Below are 15,669 nucleotides of genomic sequence, written 5' to 3'. Positions count from 1 at the left end.
CCCTCGCGCCTCCTCCTCGCCTGCGCTGCACGCCGCTCTGCTGCTGGCTGCGCTGCGCTGCGCCGGCGGCGTCAAAATGTCTGGCTCGACGTCCTGCGCCTCCTTGCCTCCTTCCACCCGCCCCCCTCCTCACACGTTCCGGTCCCGTTTCCGCATAGATCCCCTGCGCTCTCACTCAGCAGAGCCGCACACACACACCACCCGAGCAGACCCCGCAGTCGCTCGTTTCTCCCCACTCAGCTCGTCGTCGCTCCTTTGCACGCCGCGCTCCGAGCTCGCCACTGCGCGCCCGCCACACCTAGACATCCCGGTTCCCCTGCCTTAGTGCAACGTGAGTCGCTCCTGCACCTCGCCACACATACCGAGGCTCACCCTTTGCCAGCCAAAATGGCTCCCGCTGCCGTCAACGCCGGCGTGCCCGCCACCGTGCCCGCCGACGCAAAGGGCCTCAAGGACTCGTCGGCCGCCGAGGCGGCGCAGTCTGGCACTGCTGCCGAGAAGAAGGAGGTCAAGCTCGAGGCCGGCCGCCTGCTCTCGAGCGCCGACCAGGAGGCCGCGCAGGAGCTCGTCAACCTCGTCAAGATCGAGGGCCCCACGGCGCTCTTCACGCTCGGCATCGAGGACATCATCCTCAAGGGCCTCAACGACAAGAAGAACGCCAGCGCGCGCGAGGGCGCCTGCGCGCTCGTCAAGACGCTCTGCGAGCAGGGCGTCGGCCACGAGGTCGAGCCGTTCGTCATCGCCTCGTGCCTCACGCCCCTCGTCGAGGCCATGGGCGACAAGGAGAAGACGGTGCGCGAGGCCTCGCTCGCCGCTCTGACCAAGTTTGTGCAGGCGATGAGCAACTGGTCGCTCGTGCAGGTGCTGCGCGTGCTCCTCGAGCAGGCGCGCACCGCCGGCAAGTACCAGGTGAAGCTCGGCTGCATCTCGCTCATCGAGGAGCTCGTCGGCGCCGCGCCCGACCGCATGGCCGCCGCCATGCCCGACATCATCCCCGTGATGAGCGAGGTCATCTGGGACACTAAGAAGGACGTGCAGACGGCGAGCCGCGCCGCGCTCAAGAAGCTCTGCGCCCTCATCTCCAACAAGGACATTGAGCGCTTCATTCCCGCCCTCATCAACTCGCTCATCCACCCCGTCGAGGAGGTGCCCAAGACGATCCAGCTGCTCGGCGCCACGACGTTCGTGTCCGAGGTCGACTCGCCCACGCTCGCCCTCATGGGCCCGCTGCTGCAGCGCGGCCTGAGCGAGCGCCCGACGGCGACGAAGCGCAAGGTCGCCGTCATCATCGACAACATGAGCAAGCTTGTCGACAACGAGCGCACGGTGCGCCCCTTCCTGCCCAAGCTGCTGCCCGGCCTCATCAAGGTCGAGACGAGCCTCGCCGACCCCGAGGCGCGCGGCGTCGTGCAGCGCGCCATTGCCACGCTGCGCCAGATCGGCCAGACCGAGGGCGACGGCACCGACCTCAAGCCGCTCGACGACGTCGACCTCAAGGCCACGGCGCAGCTCGTCACCAAGGCGCTCGACGAGCAGAAGCTCACCGGCCCGCCGCCGCTCATGACGCACATTGCCCAGCTCTCGACGAACCTGGCCAACGCGCGCAACTTCGAGGCCACCGAGTGGGACTCGACGCTCATCCCCTACATCACGCTGCTCAAGGGCTCCACCGCCGAGAAGGCCACAGCCGTCTCGCGCTCCCTCGTCACCGCCCTTGCCCGCTCCACGGGCGAGGAGGCCGAGGTGTTCGAGGACGAGGAGGAGGGCGAGGACCTGTGCAACTGCCAGTTCTCGCTTGCCTACGGCGCCAAGATTCTGCTCAACACGGCGACGCTGCGCCTCAAGCGTGGCCACCGCTACGGCCTGTGCGGCCGCAACGGCTCGGGCAAGTCGACGCTCATGCGCGCCATCCAGAACGGCCAGGTCGAGGGCTTCCCGTCGCCCGACGAGGTGCGCACGTGGTACGTCGAGCACGACCTCGACGGCTCCGAGGGCGACATTTCCATCCTCGACTTCATCGTTGCCGACGAGCGCCTGCGCACGAACCACAAGGACGCCGCCGACACGCTGCGCGAGATGGGCTTCGACGACGGCCGCCAGGCCGGCCCCATCGCCGCCCTCTCCGGTGGCTGGAAGATGAAGCTGGCCCTGGCGCGCGCCATTCTCTTCAAGGCCGACATTCTGCTGCTCGACGAGCCGACGAACCACCTGGACGTCGTCAACATCAAGTGGGTCACCGACTACCTCACCAGCCTCACGCAGGCCACCTCGATCATCGTGTCGCACGACTCGGCGTTCCTGAACAACGTGTGCACCGACATTCTGCACCTCAACCGCTTCAAGATCAAGCGCTACCCTGGCACGCTCACCGACTTCGTCAAGCGCGTCCCCGAGGCCAAGGCCTACCTCGAGCTCGGCGGTGGCGACGAGGACATGTCGTTCAAGCTGCCCGACCCGCCGCTGCTGGACGGCGTCAAGACCAAGGAGAAGTCGCTCGCCAAGATGCGCAACGTGCAGTTCACCTACCCCGGCTGCACGGAGCCGCAGCTCAAGGGCATCTCGATGCAGCTCTCGCTCTCGTCGCGCGTGGCCATTCTCGGCCCCAACGGCTGCGGCAAGTCGACGCTCGTCAAGCTGCTCGTTGGCGACACGGAGGCCGACTCGGGTGAGGTGTGGAAGCACCCCAACCTGGTCATCGGCTACGTGGCCCAGCACGCGTTCCACCACATCGACCAGCACCTCGACAAGACGCCGCTGGACTACATGCTCTGGCGCTACCAGACGGGCGAGGACCTCGAGGAGCACCTCAAGGCCTCGCGCCAGCTCTCGGAGGCCGAGCTGGCCGCCATGAAGAACGGCGAGGTGTACGTGCACGAGGGCGTCAAGCGGATCATCGAGGACATCGTGAACCGCAAGAAGCTGAAGAACAGCTTCCAGTACGAGGTCACCTTCAAGGCCATGTCGAGCGCCGACAACATCTGGCTCTCGCGCGACGAGCTCATCAAGCGTGGCTTTGAGAAGAAGATCATGGCCGTCGACTCGCGCGAGGCGCAGCGCCTCGGCATGAACCGCCCGCTCGTGCGCCGCGAGATTGAGAAGCACTTTGCCGACTTCGGCCTCGACGCCGAGGTGAGTTGAACGTCGCCACCGTCGTCTGCGTGCCTGTTGCTCACACTCATCCCCTCCAGTTCGTGTCGCACTCGGGCATGCGCGGTCTCTCGGGTGGCCAGAAGGTCAAGGTCGTGCTTGCCGCCGCCACGTGGCGCCAGCCGCACGTCATCATTCTCGACGAGCCGACGAACTTCCTGGACCGCGAGTCGCTCGCCGCGCTCATCAACGCCCTCAAGACGTACGAGGGCGGCGTGGCGCTCATCACGCACTCGCAGGAGTTCTCGGAGAACGTGTGCAAGGAGATCTGGCGCATGGAGGGCGGCAAGCTGCACGCCTCGGGCCACAACTGGGTCGAGGGCCAGGGCAGCGGCGAGCGCATCGACAAGAAGAAGGACGGCGAGGAGGAGGATGTGTTCGACGCGCTCGGCAACAAGGTCGTCTCGGCCAAGAAGGCCGCCAAGCTCGACTCGGCCGCGAAGCGCAAGGCCAAGAAGGACCGCATGGCGCGGCGCAAGCGCGGCGAGGAGGTCTTCACGGACGAGGAGGAGCTGTAAAGCACTCGCGTCTCGCATCTTCTGCCCTGCTCTCCCACCTTAGATCCCCGCCTCTGTGTAACCGCCTCTGTTCCCTATCCATGCCTCGTCCTTGTCCTGGAGAAATATTCTACACGACTTGTCATGCGACCACTGTGTGAAGTGTCTGAGTCGAGACTGCCGCTGCAAGCGAGAAGGCGGCGCGGTGCAGGTGGCGGCGTGGCGGCCTTGTACCGCTCGCTGCACGCTGCGCGCGCACGGCCGCAGCTCCCCGCGTTGGGCCGTCGGCGAGCGGCGTGCGCGTCTCGCTGTCGTGCTGTGGCCTCGCGCGAGAGCAAGCTGGGGCCCCTTGCTTCTCCACGCCCTCCACCACCGCCTCCCTCTCGCCCCTCCAGCAGCAGAGCCTCGTCGGCCATGCGGCACTCGCTTCTGCTGCTGAGCCTGGCGCTCCTCGCAGGCGCACAAGACCTGCCGCCCGCCCCACCTCTCCCCTCACCCCCACCAACGCCCATCCCCCTCCCCGGCGGCGCCGGCGAGATCGACGATGCCGGCTGTCGCCTGCTCGGGCCCTTTGCGCTCTTCGTCCAGGCACTCATGGGCGTCGTAGTCGTCGGCTCGCTCGTGTACAAGCGCACGCGCGAGAAGCCGCGGAGGCCTTGGCGCGTCTGGTGAGTGGTTGTGCCCGGCAAGAGGCGAGAGGCGGGGAGAGGCGAGCAGGGCAGGGCGTGCGGCCCTGAGGGCAAGCGAAAGGGGACAGAGAGGGAGAAGCAGAGGGTGGGGAGAAGGGGAGGGCAGATGCAGCCTTGACGTGGGCTGCACCGGCGCGTCCTCCTCGAACTTGCTGCATCTCCATTCGCAAGGTCTCGCTCTTCTCTCCTTGCTGCTCGTCTCTGGCGCAGGCGTGAGGGGGGCAGCACGAGTCTTGTCTTGGCACGTGTCCGCCTACCCCTCCCTTCCTTTCATCGCTTCTCTGACACAGCGGCACGGCTCTGGCAGGATGCTCGACATCACCAAGCAGATGCTCGGCCAGGCATTCGTGCATTCCCTCAACGTCTTTCTCTCCGACTGGGGCTCTCATCAAGGCGAAGAGCGCGAGAATCCATGCTCTCTCTACGTCGTGAGTAAGAGTTATGCTGCGCTGCTGCGGTGTATCGGGCTTGGTTCGCTGACGACGAGGGGGCACAGCTCAACGTCGCTGTCGATACGACGCTGGGTGAGTCGGCGTACCTTCCTTAGCTCATGCCTTACCACAGCACTGACCCTCGTGGCTGTCCAGGCGTGTTCTTCATCTACGTCACGATGCGCTTCCTCACGCATCTCCTCACCGACGTGCTTGGCATTGAAGGTTGCGTCTCGGGCCAATACACGAGCGCGCCCATCGTCACTACCGCACCTTCCATGCCGCCTTCCTCGGGGCGTCCTCGCCTGCCGCGCACGCGCACGCGGCGACGCTACTCTCGCCGCGCCACCCAGCATGCCCAGCGGCCTCGTCTCGCCTTCTGGGCGCGCCAGCTGGGCATGTATCTGCTCGCGCTGCTGCTCATGAAGCTCGCCGTGCTCGTGCTCTTCGCCCTCTTCCCGTTCCTGATCACCGCAGGCGGAGCGCTGCTAGACTTGTTCGGCGAACACAAGAATGCGCAGGTGCTGTTCTCGATGAGCCTTTTCCCGCTCGTCATGAACGTGCTGCAGTTCTGGCTCATCGACACGCTACTACGACATGATCCGCACACGAGCAAATACGTGGGCGATGCGGATGAGGAAGAGGCGTTGGGCAATGAGAGCAGGGCAAGCGAGAGCACCGACTATCGAGCAAGCACCGACTACAGAGGGAGCACGGACTTCCGCAACAGTACGGACTACGCAGAGGGCACGCTCTATCGGCAAGGCTCGGCTTCGACAGCGCATCTCGTAGGCGACGCCAGCGAGAGCGAGGGCGAAGACGAGACGCCCCGAGCTGCCACAACCCCAGCTGGTCGGGCACAAGACGGCGCCGCAGCAGCGGAAGACGGACACGCGTATCCACCTTCGATTGGCTCGCGTGGCTCCCGCTCAAGACCCTCTTCCCCACCCGCGCCGCCGCCGGCGATGCGTGCCTCGGCATCGTCGCTCGACGACCTGCGCGTGCAGGCAAGCCGCACGCTGAGCGACGAGGGCGAAGAGGAGGCGTGGGATGCGTGGGACGACGAGACGGACAACACCGGCGCGGCAGGAGGAGGAGGGCCAGGGAAGAAGGCACACGCGAGGGAGAACAGTGCGGGTAGCTTTGGACTTGAGACGCAGACGCAGGGCAGGAAGGAGGTGAAGAGGGACTAGAGGGTCAACACAGAGCTTATACAACGGGGCGTTGCAAGCGAGCGAGACAGCGTGACGAGACTGAGGCTGCGCTGACGCAAGCGAACGTCGAGTGGGCACCGATGGCATTGCGAGGCACCAGGTGTACAAGAAGAAAATGTGCCTGTCCCGAGCAGCCCGAACCCCACGCGCAGCACAGATGCTGAGCGCGTGCGGCAATGAGAGGGAGCGGACAGGAGCATACGACGCTGTAGCCTAAGTTGTCCCGCCGTTCACAAGCGTGGGTTTGGCGCGAGGAAGGCTCTTTAGAAGGCGTGTTGGTGAAAGAAGGGATGAGAAGAAGAGATGGGGGACCGAGACGCAGACGGAGACGGAAGCAGAGAGGGATTCGAATGCAGTAGAATTACCTGTCGAGCAAAGCGTCAGCCAGGTGGAGGGGCAAGGCGGAGAGAGGAGGAGCACTCACAAATGACAAGAAAAGCACGACGACCGCGACAAGATGCTACACGACGACGACAAATGCTCAGAGACCATTGCGCCGCAGCTCCTTCCAATGATGCGAGCGCGGCACTGCGTTTTGAAAGCGTTTCGGCAGCACGACCCTCTCCTTGTCGTCCAGCTCTACGACGTGCGTCACCTCAACCGCAGGACGACCCGCGCAGCTGCAACCGCACACGCTCAGCTGGCGGAAGGGGGCGGAAAAGAGAGGGCAAGACGCACATGCGAAAGACGCGCTCCATGCGCGCACAGCTGAACTGCTCGTTGGGCAGCAGCGTGCAGTCCCACTGCAGGATCTCGGCGAGGCGACAGGAGGCGCCGGCGCCGTTGTCGAAGCGCGGCGCAGGCGCCGGCGCAGCCGAGGCCGCAGGCGAGAGCGACGCTGCAGCCGCAGCGGCCGCCGGCGCTGTGGCGGGCGCAGACGCGCTGGCGGCGCCGGCGGAGGACATTGAGGAGGATGTGGAGCGCCAGGAAGGCGCAGCGCAGGGACGCGAGGCGCGAAGAAAGGCAGCGCCGCGCGGTGCGCCGCAGAGACCGAGCCACGTGGCCTGCACCCTGCCCGCGAGATGAGCGTGGGAGCGCCAGCTCAGGCACCGAGAAGCGACCTCACTCTCACTGCTGCTGCCTCTCTCGCAGCACGCCGCGAGATGGCCGACTGCGGCACAGAGACACGCTGCTGTCCAGTGTGGGAGCAAGCTGGCTGCCGCTGCTGGCTACCTGCAGGCCTGCGTCAGAGGCGAGACGGCTGCCGGGAGGGCCAGATTTGAAGGCGGCCACAGCACGGTTGGGCCGCGGCGGCGCGATCTGCGCTGTCGGCGCCGAGCCGGAGCCGTCAGCGCGCGTGCCTGGCGGTATCGAGGCGCGCGCCGGCCGACGTTGGCCTCCCTCCACGTCCACCCTCGCATCCCGCTCAGCGCGCCATCCTCCGCCTTGCTACGGCGCCTACTCCCTAGCAGCCACGTGCTTCGGTCTCTGAGCGTGACGCTGCGGCTCGCCCTGCCGCCGCTGCGTGTGCACCCGCTGCGCCGCGCATGCCCTGGGCCGACGGCTTGTTCTCCCGCTCCTCCCTCAGCCGCGTCCGTCCGCACAGCTCGCTGGACATCCCTCTCGAGCCGCTCGCTGCCTCCTCCGATCTCTCCGCGCGCCACAGCGCCCCACCGCCCCGGACTCCACTCCGCTACGAAGCCCTCTTCCGCCCGCATCTCGTCATGAAGTTCTCGCACAGCCTGCAGTTCAACAGCGTGCCCGACTGGGCGGACCGCTATGTGGCGTGAGTCGTCGCCGAGCGGGCGCACGTCTCCAATGCAGAGCACTGACCTCGCGCCACAGCTACTCGAACCTCAAGAAGGCCATCTACCAGCTCGAGCAGTCGCAGCCCGTCGACGGCGCCGGCGAGGGCTACAGCGACGCCGCCTCCGCCGCCGAGTCGTCGCCGCTCCTGCGCGCCGGGCTGGCCGCCGAGTCCGACCGCGTCTTTCTGCCGCTGCTCGACAAGGAGCTGCGCAAGATCTCCAACTTCTACGCCGGCAAGGAGGGCGAGCTGTACGCTGCCGTTGAGTCGCTGCGCTCGGATCTCGAGAAGCGCGAGAGCGAGTCCGTGTGGGATGACGGCGACGAGGATGCGTCGGAGGACGACGATGATGATGACGACGAACGTCCGGGTGCGGAGAGTGCAAACACCACCATGAAGGGCACCACTACACAACGACGCACGAGCATCGACGGTGTCTTTTCCAACCCGAGCAAGTACAACGAGGCGGCGCGCGAGGAACGCGCCCTGCGCGGCTTCACGGGGCCGAGACGTCAGCGACGCAAGTCGAGCAGCGCCGGCAACCCCGAGGAGCGTGCGCGCAACGCAGGACTCGTCGACCACAGTGGAGCGGGTCCGACAGCTGCAGAGACGGCCGTGCCCGACGTGCTGGCCATCTCCGAGGCTCGCCGCGCCGAGCGTGAGCCGCCGCGACGCTGGAGCAGCATGTTCAAGCGACGCACGAGTGCCGTGGGCACAGCTACGAAGCGCAGCATTGGTCTTCTGATTCCTTCCTCGCCGACTGCGGAGCGCGCCGGGTTCGACGACTTTGAGGGCAGCAGCAGCGTGGGCGATGCGAGAAGCATGAGCATCTGGACGGCAGACAATGATTGGGCCATCGATCTGCGCATCACCTTCAAGCGCCGCATCACCGATCTCTTTGTGACGTGCAGCGAGCTCAAGCAGTTTGTGCAGCTCAACGAGACGGGCATGAAGAAGATTTGCAAGAAGTGAGTTGGCCTGGAGCGCCCGCCGCAGTGCGCTGCAGCGCTGAGCCCTCGCACTCGGCCAGGTACGACAAGATCATGAACAGCAACCTCAAGGATCGCTACATGGGCGACGTCGTGGCGCAGCAGTATCCCTTCGAGGCGGAGACGCGGGCTCGGCTCGACGAGACGATCACGACGCTGACGACGTTCTATGCAAAAGTCTGCACGAGCGGCGACTTGCCTGCCGCGTTGAGCCAGCTCAAGACGCACCTGCGCGAGCAAGTCGTCTGGCAGCGCAACACGGTGTGGCGCGAGATGATCGGCATTGAACGCCGTGCTCAGGGCGCCACGCTGGAGCAGACGGTGATGGGCTCGACACTGCGCAGCGGCAGAGGAGAGGAGACAAAGCCGGCAAGACTGTGGACGCCGTGTGGACGCATTACATTGCCGCACTGGCTCGGCATCTCGACCCTGCAACTCGTGGTTGCCTTTGCCATGCTCACGCTGCTGCTCAAGGCGCCCGGACTGCGCTTCTTTGCGCGCGTCGAGGAGCAGAACTGCCTCGCCATGCTCATCTTCTGCACGATTCTCTGGGCCACTGAGGTGAGTTGTCGCGCATCCGCCCCCCCCCCCCCCACACCTCTCTCCTCTCTCCTCCTCGCGCGCGGCTGCCTTGGCTGACACGCAGTGGACAGGTCATTCCGCTCTTCGTCACGTCGCTCATGGTGCCGTTCCTCGTCGTGACGCTGCGCGTGGCGCGGACAGACGACATTGAGGATCGCCGCATGTCTGCGAGCGAGACGACGCAGTGAGTCTGGCTTGCCACAGAGCGCCTGGGACCTGCCACTGATGACCCTCTCTGCAACAGCTGGATCTTCTCGCAGATGTTCGCGCCCAACATGTGTCTGCTCATCGGCGGCTTCACGCTCGCCGCTGCGCTCTCCAAGTACAGCATCGACAAGATTCTCGCGCAAAAAGTGCTGCGCCTGGCCGGCACGCGGCCGTCGATGGTGCTGCTGGCGCACATGGGCGTGGCGTGCTTCGCCAGCATGTGGATCAGCAACGTGGCGGCGCCGGTGCTCATGTTCTCGCTCATCCAGCCCATCCTGCGCAACCTGCCTACGAACTCGACATTCGCCTCTGCGCTCATCATGGGCATTGCGCTGGCGTCCAACATTGGCGGACAGACGTCGCCCATTGCCTCGCCGCAGAACCTCATTGCGCTGCAGTACATGGGCGACCAGCCCGTCGGCTGGCTGCAGTGGTTCGCCATTACGATTCCCGTCTCGGGCCTCTCGCTCGTCGTCATCTGGCTTGTGCTGCTCTGGGCATACGGCTCCGGCCGCGGCGTCGTCATCCGCGCGCCGTCGGAGAACCGCGATCGCTTCACCGGCATCCAGTACTTCATCGCCGCCGTGTCGGTGGGCACGATTGGCCTGTGGTGCTTCGAGCATCAGCTCGAGTACGTGCTGGGCGACATGGGCGTCATTGCCATCGGTGAGTGCTGCGCGAGTGCCGGGTGCACTTGACACTTGGCTCACATGCTCTCGCAGTCCCCATCGTGCTCTTCTTCGGCACGGGCATCCTGACCAAGGAGGACTTCAACAACTTCCTCTGGACCATCGTCTTCCTCGCCATGGGCGGCATTGCGCTCGGCAAGGCCGTCACGTCGAGCGGCCTGCTCGAGTCGCTCGATGCGCTCATCCAGGACATTGTGCAGGGCATGCCGATCTGGAAGGTGCTCTTCAGCCTGCTCGCCATCGGCCTCGTCGTCGCCACGTTCATCTCGCACACGATCGCTGCCGTGCTGCTGGTGCCCATTGCGGCGCAGGTCGGAGACTCACTGGCGCAGCCTCACCCGCGCCTGCTCATCATGGCCACCACCCTGACGGCCTCGGCAGCGATGGGTCTGGTGAGTGCCTCTCTCGAGCACGACTGCGCGTCTCCTCTTGCTGACAGCTCCGCCACAGCCCGTGTCCGGCTTCCCCAACATGGCCGCGTCGGCACAGGAAGACTCGACGGGCAAGCGCTACGTCAGCGTCAAGGACTTCCTGCGCGTCGGCATTCTCGCCTCCGTCCTCGCCACGGCCATTGTCGGCACCGTGGGCTTTGGCATCATGACGCTCCTGGGCTTGTAGGTCGAGTAGAGAGAGAGGGAGCAATCCGAGAGACACCTGTTACATCCTTCGTTCGAACTTCTGCGTGGTGTGGACGGATGCGAGCTGCTGAGCGTCCTCTTCCGGCCCGTCGGCCAGAAGCAAAGAGAGGTAGGCGGAGAAGACGGTGTCTCCAGCTGACGTACACCTGTTTACGTCACGGCTCTGCAGCCAGCCTTCCAGCAAGCGAGGCTCTTACCCTCAAAGGACTCAGAGCGTTCTTCTCACGCCCCTTTTCATTCGTCGCACGTCGGAGAAATCAAGCAGGTGAGCAGGCACAACGGGCTCTCAAACAGGAGTCAGGAGCGTCCATCAGGAGAGGCGATGTTGCTCTCCTTTGTGCGACTCAGCCGCACTTTCTCCTCGCCGCGATTGCGATTGCTGGCCGTCGCTTGCGCGCTAGCTCGAATTCCAAATGCGGTCGAGAGGAGAGAGGGGACGGCGTCGAGATTGCACGCCCCAGGCAGCGGACTGCGACCTCGCCCTCGGAGCCGCGAAGCCGACAACACAACACGGCACCGCCCGGTGGGCGTATTGGGCGGACGTGAGAGCGCTCCCACCCCTCGCTCGGAAGGCCGTGCCCGGTAAGCTCCCTTCTACGCTCTCCTCTCCTAGGCCCCACTCGCGTTCTCATCATGACGAGGCTGTGGTATAGCGTTCCCCAAGGCTTCGCTCTGGCTGTGGCGTGTGCAAGACCTGGCCCCAAAGGCCAGACGCTGGAATCAGCCCTCTCTCCAGCCTTATCTCACCGCATGCCGAGCGTGCCGCGGGAATGTCACCTCCAGGGGGTCTCCTTCGTCAAATCTCGATCGCCAGCGCCCCTCGGTCATGGGGCGCTTTGACCCCTGAGGCTCCTTGAGTTTTTCCGTCGCCGCAGGCCGCCGCTCGGTTCCATTCATCTGTACCTGACGCCTGTACATCGTCTGGCCAGGCCGAGCTTAGGGCGGCAAAATGGCCTCATGTGGCTCACGCCCATCTGTGCCAGCGTGCTTTTGCCGACGATCGCGCGCTGAGCTCGCACGCCAGACCACGGCCGCCAGCACAAGGACGAGCCGTGCGCTCCTCGCAAGACTATCTGTTTAACCGGGATCAGAGTGTCTCTTGAGACTCGCGGCTCCTCTGATTCACCTAGTCAACAGGGAGGTCGCTGCAAGCGAGAGCCGGTCAAGCAGACGCGGCGAAGGGAAGGCGTTCGAGTGACCCCTCTCGCGCTCGTTCAACGCGAGGTACGGTGCTCACGGAGTATCCTCTCCGCCAGGCGCCCTCTTCACCCCTAGGTCTGATATTTCCGAGCTCTCAAGTGGAGTGCGGCCAGCGCCTAGCTGACGATAGAGAGAGACGAGATGCTGCTGTGCCGCCGGCATCTCGGGGCGGCCCAGGCACGATTGGCGCTCCGCGACACAGGGTGCCGTCCTGGTTCGCCGCCCCCACCCCTGGCGGAATTGTGAGACGCAGCTTGAGAGCACGCCGTCACTGATCGCTCGCTAGGAGTATGTGAGGCCGCGGAAATCCGAGATCCCCGCGCCTTCGGTGGAGAGAAGATGGGCGCTTCGAGGAGAGACGGCCGCGCCGTGAACGTGCTAAACATAGCATGTCAGCGTTGAGCTGCGCGGTGGGCAAGTTGTTCGGCAGGAGTGATGGACTCCGGCTGGATGCACCATGGCCTTTGTTGCGTTCGGTGTAGAGAGTGTTGGCGCAGGTCAGCGTGCAGAGGCGAGGCGCAGCGCCCGCCCGATGCTAGCACGCACGCTGTGTCGTGCGCTTGCCCCTGAGGACGCGCGATGCGCGCGGCTCGGCCCCTTGAGCGCCGCGGCGCACGGCGTCTGCGCCCACGCCTCGCCTTCGCTGTTCGCTGCACAGAAGCGCCCACGAGCCAGAAGCCACTTTGTGCCAGGCTCCTCACTGCGCCGTGTGCCAAAAGCGTGCACCCCTTCGGCTTCACGGCAGCGAACGCGGCACACTGCTGGCCAGGTGCGCCCCGATATGTCCCGAGTGGAGAGAACGCCAGATCAGGCCGGCGAGGAGAGAGTGGCGAAGGGCGGGAACGCAGCCCATCGAAGGCGCAGCGCCTAGTGTCGAAGCACCGCGTGGTGATAGCGCAGAGGCCTAATAAGGGTAGCAGGACTGTCAATTTGGCGCTCCTCTCGCTCTGTCCCTCGGCCTGCACCTGCCCCGCACACACACCTCCCGTCCCATCCTCTTCCATCTCCTCGTTTCTCTCGGAGTGCTCCGTTCCGCCGCCGCCGTCGACTTGATCGCCGGACGAGGCGAGCCGCATACCGGGTCATCGCATCTCTCAAGTCGTGTGGTCTCGTCCGTGGTTCGCTGCTCTCTCCTCTCCTCTCCATCACATCGGGGCATCGCTTGGTTCTCTCCACGCAACCATGCTAGCCCGCGTCCCGTGTGAGAACTTCTTCGTCTTTCCCTCGAACCGACGTGCGACTGAGAACGCCACCGCTCTAGTGCTCGCCGCCGTAAACTTCACATTAGTGGGTGCGCTTGGATGGGACACGGTGCTCACGATGCCATTCGACGTCGTCGTCTGGCGGAGAACGCGTGCCGGCACGCTTTCGTTCCCATCGGCGGCGCTCTACATCCTCGCGCGCTAGTGAGTGCTCACAAGATCGGAGTGGTGGGCAGCAACTGACGGCGGCGTCGACCTCAGCGGGTCGCTGGCCTACCTGATCCTGCGCGCAGCTCAAATCTCGATGAGCCCCGGTGACACCGGCAACTGCGAGGCGATACTCGTCGCATGTGTGAGTGCCTTCATGCCGTACCTCGCCTCGCCCTTCGGCTCACCAAGCCGGGCAGATTGTGCTCGGCGGTCTCTCGCACTGGGCCTCCTCGGGCATCTTCGTCGTGCGCGCCGTGGCCATGGAAGGAGGCGCTCGCCGACTGCTGTCCATGCTCCTCATCGCGACGTGGTCTGTGTATCTGGTCTATCTCGGCGCCTGCTCCTATCTCTTCTACGCGAATCTCGACAACCCGGACAACCGCGACTCGGGCACGACGGGGACGTTCAGGGGTGAGTCGCACGATGCAGTGCTGGAGACTCTGCGCTGAGCCCGTGCAGTGTTCGCAAAGGGGTGCCCGAATCCTTCAAATGGGGCGATGCGCTGGCACACATTCACGCTTATTGGCGTCGCAGTCGATGTGAGTCAGCTTCGCTCCCAGCGGTGATTCGCGACGCTGAAGGGCTGTGCTGCCGACAGCTGTTGGCCTTTGCCATCATGACGCGAGCGCTCGTCCGCAAGGTCGGCGGCGACCAGACGTTCTCGGGTGTGGCGCGCGTCATGATCACCGACTCGATGGTGCAAGTCGGCGTGGCGACGGCCGCTAGCTTTGTCACGGCCATCGTGGCGCTGGGGCCGATCTACGGGCACTCAACGGCAGGCACTGGCTTCGTGAGTGGTGTGTGAGGGGAGCGGCGAGAGGAGCAGAGGCTCATGGCGCTGCATGCCCAGTGCCTGCTTCTCAACGTCACTATCACTGCCATCATCGCGGGACGGAGCTATCGGAGGTTGATCAAGTGCAAGGAGCGACTGATCGGTGAGTCAAGCGCAGGAGGCAGTGGCAGCATCAGCGGCTCACGCACTTGTCGCAGCGCCGGATCGCTTCATGAGTGGCGGCCTCGAGTGCGGTCACGGCGGCATAGACCTCATCACTGGGCGACGCATGAGCGAGCGTTCGATCCTCAAATTCTGGCGGCGGCCCAGCGACGCTACGCACGCGGCCGAGACTGGACGCAACAACTGGGGCTCGCCGACGTGTGCCGAAGAGACGGCAGGCGGACGCTTCCGCGGTGGATCGTGGTCATTACGGAGAGGCAGCGTGCCGACTGTGGTGCCACCACTGCCAGCGCACGAAGAGGCATCGTGGATGCGCGACATGCGCAGTCCGCGCGCCGCAATGCTGGCGCCCGAGGCGAGGAGCGATATCGTGGGAGGAGGTCGACGTTCCTCGGTACTCGGCTGGCCGCTTGGTCCAGCACCCTCACATGTCGGCGACGAGCGCGTCACCTTCCACATGGCGCTCGATTCGCTGCGACAAGAAGAGATGAAGCGCAGCACGCCAACGTCGGAGACGCACATCGAGTCGCTCGTGGCCGACTCGCCACGCCGGCCCGTCGACACTCCGATGCGCACTTCGTCGATGTCGAGCGCTGCGACATTGGCGCCGCCAGTTTCGCTGCTGAACACGCCGAGCGAATCGTTCAGCTCGCCGCCGTCGGCGCCCAGCTGCACACGCACGGCGAGGCATAGGTCGTCCGACGAGGAGACGCGGCGAAGCGGAGAAGACACATGAAGGCGTAATCTGAGAGCAAGAGTAAATTGACGAGCTCATGATGAATGACTGCCTCACTGGCTGCGCAAATGGTTGGGGAGATGGAGAGAGGCGGCTTGCTTTGCAGCACTTTCTGTCCACAGCGGCGTGTGCATGCGCAGCGCAAGACGTCGGAACTCGGCCCCGGCCGTTGGCGCTCGCAAGCGCTCTCCTTGCTGCTAGCGTCGTTGCTCGGCGGAAGCGCCGGCCCCTCTGGCGAAGGCGAGCATCGTGAGCGTGGCCATGCAGCGATGGCTGCGAAGATGCAGAGGCGAGCGGCCTGCTGTTCCCTGGAGGACGGCCTAGTGGAGAGCGGAGGGCGTGCCAGCACGAGCTTCGGGTCGGCGAAGGATTGGGCCGTGGGCGCCGCGCGCCGTGCCGAGCCGGGTGCCCCACGCGCGGAGATCTTGGCTCGTGCTCGCCGAGCCGCAGCAGCGCAGCGGGCAGCAGCAGGCAGCAGCAGAGCCCGGCGAGGCTCGGCTCAAGATGCCGGCCATGGAGAGGAGCTCGTGGCCAAG

General features: G+C 65.3%; 5 protein-coding genes across 5 annotated transcripts; 4 read left to right on the top strand and 1 right to left on the bottom strand.

The window, feature by feature from the left end:
- Window positions 1–128: 128 nt before the first annotated feature.
- On the top strand, window positions 129–3,791 carry FA09DRAFT_314568 (putative YEF3-translation elongation factor eEF3). Its single transcript, XM_025740771.1, has 3 exons — window positions 129–331; window positions 383–3,129; window positions 3,189–3,791. Exons 2-3 carry the CDS (start codon window positions 388–390, stop codon window positions 3,663–3,665), a joined length of 3,219 nt encoding a protein of 1,072 aa, XP_025601120.1. The 5' UTR covers window positions 129–331; window positions 383–387; the 3' UTR covers window positions 3,666–3,791.
- A 178-nt stretch (window positions 3,792–3,969) lies between these two features.
- Window positions 3,970–6,120, top strand: FA09DRAFT_327560 (hypothetical protein). The gene is made up of 4 exons (XM_025741443.1): window positions 3,970–4,312; window positions 4,641–4,761; window positions 4,830–4,857; window positions 4,921–6,120. The coding sequence occupies exons 1-4, from the start codon at window positions 4,059–4,061 to the stop codon at window positions 5,955–5,957; spliced, it is 1,440 nt and encodes a 479-aa protein (XP_025601119.1). The 5' UTR covers window positions 3,970–4,058; the 3' UTR covers window positions 5,958–6,120.
- A 169-nt stretch (window positions 6,121–6,289) lies between these two features.
- On the bottom strand, window positions 6,290–6,883 carry FA09DRAFT_358194 (hypothetical protein; the record flags this gene model as incomplete). The annotated part of the gene is made up of 3 exons (XM_025744926.1): window positions 6,290–6,343; window positions 6,403–6,598; window positions 6,657–6,883. The coding sequence occupies 2 exons, from the start codon at window positions 6,881–6,883 to the stop codon at window positions 6,460–6,462; spliced, it is 366 nt and encodes a 121-aa protein (XP_025601118.1). The 3' UTR covers window positions 6,290–6,343; window positions 6,403–6,459.
- A 759-nt stretch (window positions 6,884–7,642) lies between these two features.
- FA09DRAFT_293516 (SPX-domain-containing protein) lies at window positions 7,643–10,810 on the top strand (the record flags this gene model as incomplete). Its single annotated transcript, XM_025740051.1, has 7 exons — window positions 7,643–7,704; window positions 7,764–8,693; window positions 8,756–9,275; window positions 9,368–9,480; window positions 9,541–10,169; window positions 10,226–10,584; window positions 10,643–10,810. 7 exons carry the CDS (start codon window positions 7,643–7,645, stop codon window positions 10,808–10,810), a joined length of 2,781 nt encoding a protein of 926 aa, XP_025601117.1.
- Window positions 10,811–13,702: 2,892 nt separating this feature from the next.
- Window positions 13,703–15,133, top strand: FA09DRAFT_344920 (hypothetical protein; the record flags this gene model as incomplete). The annotated part of the gene is made up of 5 exons (XM_025744665.1): window positions 13,703–13,853; window positions 13,902–13,981; window positions 14,041–14,232; window positions 14,293–14,377; window positions 14,433–15,133. 5 exons carry the CDS (start codon window positions 13,703–13,705, stop codon window positions 15,131–15,133), a joined length of 1,209 nt encoding a protein of 402 aa, XP_025601116.1.
- Window positions 15,134–15,669: the final 536 nt, after the last annotated feature.

Source organism: Tilletiopsis washingtonensis (genome assembly GCF_003144115.1).
Source record: "Tilletiopsis washingtonensis strain MCA 4186 unplaced genomic scaffold FA09scaffold_2, whole genome shotgun sequence".
Classification (NCBI taxonomy): Eukaryota; Fungi; Basidiomycota; class Exobasidiomycetes; order Entylomatales; genus Tilletiopsis; species Tilletiopsis washingtonensis.
The sequence above is the reverse complement of the archived record's forward strand: the minus strand, read 5'-3'. Positions and strand labels throughout refer to the sequence as shown.

Bases quoted from the DNA above. Each gene is read 5' to 3' on its own strand.
- FA09DRAFT_314568 (XM_025740771.1), top strand. From the start codon at position 388: ATGGCTCCCGCTGCCGTCAACGCCGGCGTGCCCGCCACCGTGCCCGCC. The intron at 3,130-3,188 runs GTGAGTTGAACG...CATCCCCTCCAG, and splicing joins ACTTCGGCCTCGACGCCGAG to TTCGTGTCGCACTCGGGCAT.
- FA09DRAFT_327560 (XM_025741443.1), top strand. From the start codon at position 4,059: ATGCGGCACTCGCTTCTGCTGCTGAGCCTGGCGCTCCTCGCAGGCGCA. The intron at 4,313-4,640 runs GTGAGTGGTTGT...CGGCTCTGGCAG, and splicing joins CGGAGGCCTTGGCGCGTCTG to GATGCTCGACATCACCAAGC. The intron at 4,762-4,829 runs GTGAGTAAGAGT...GAGGGGGCACAG, and splicing joins ATCCATGCTCTCTCTACGTC to CTCAACGTCGCTGTCGATAC.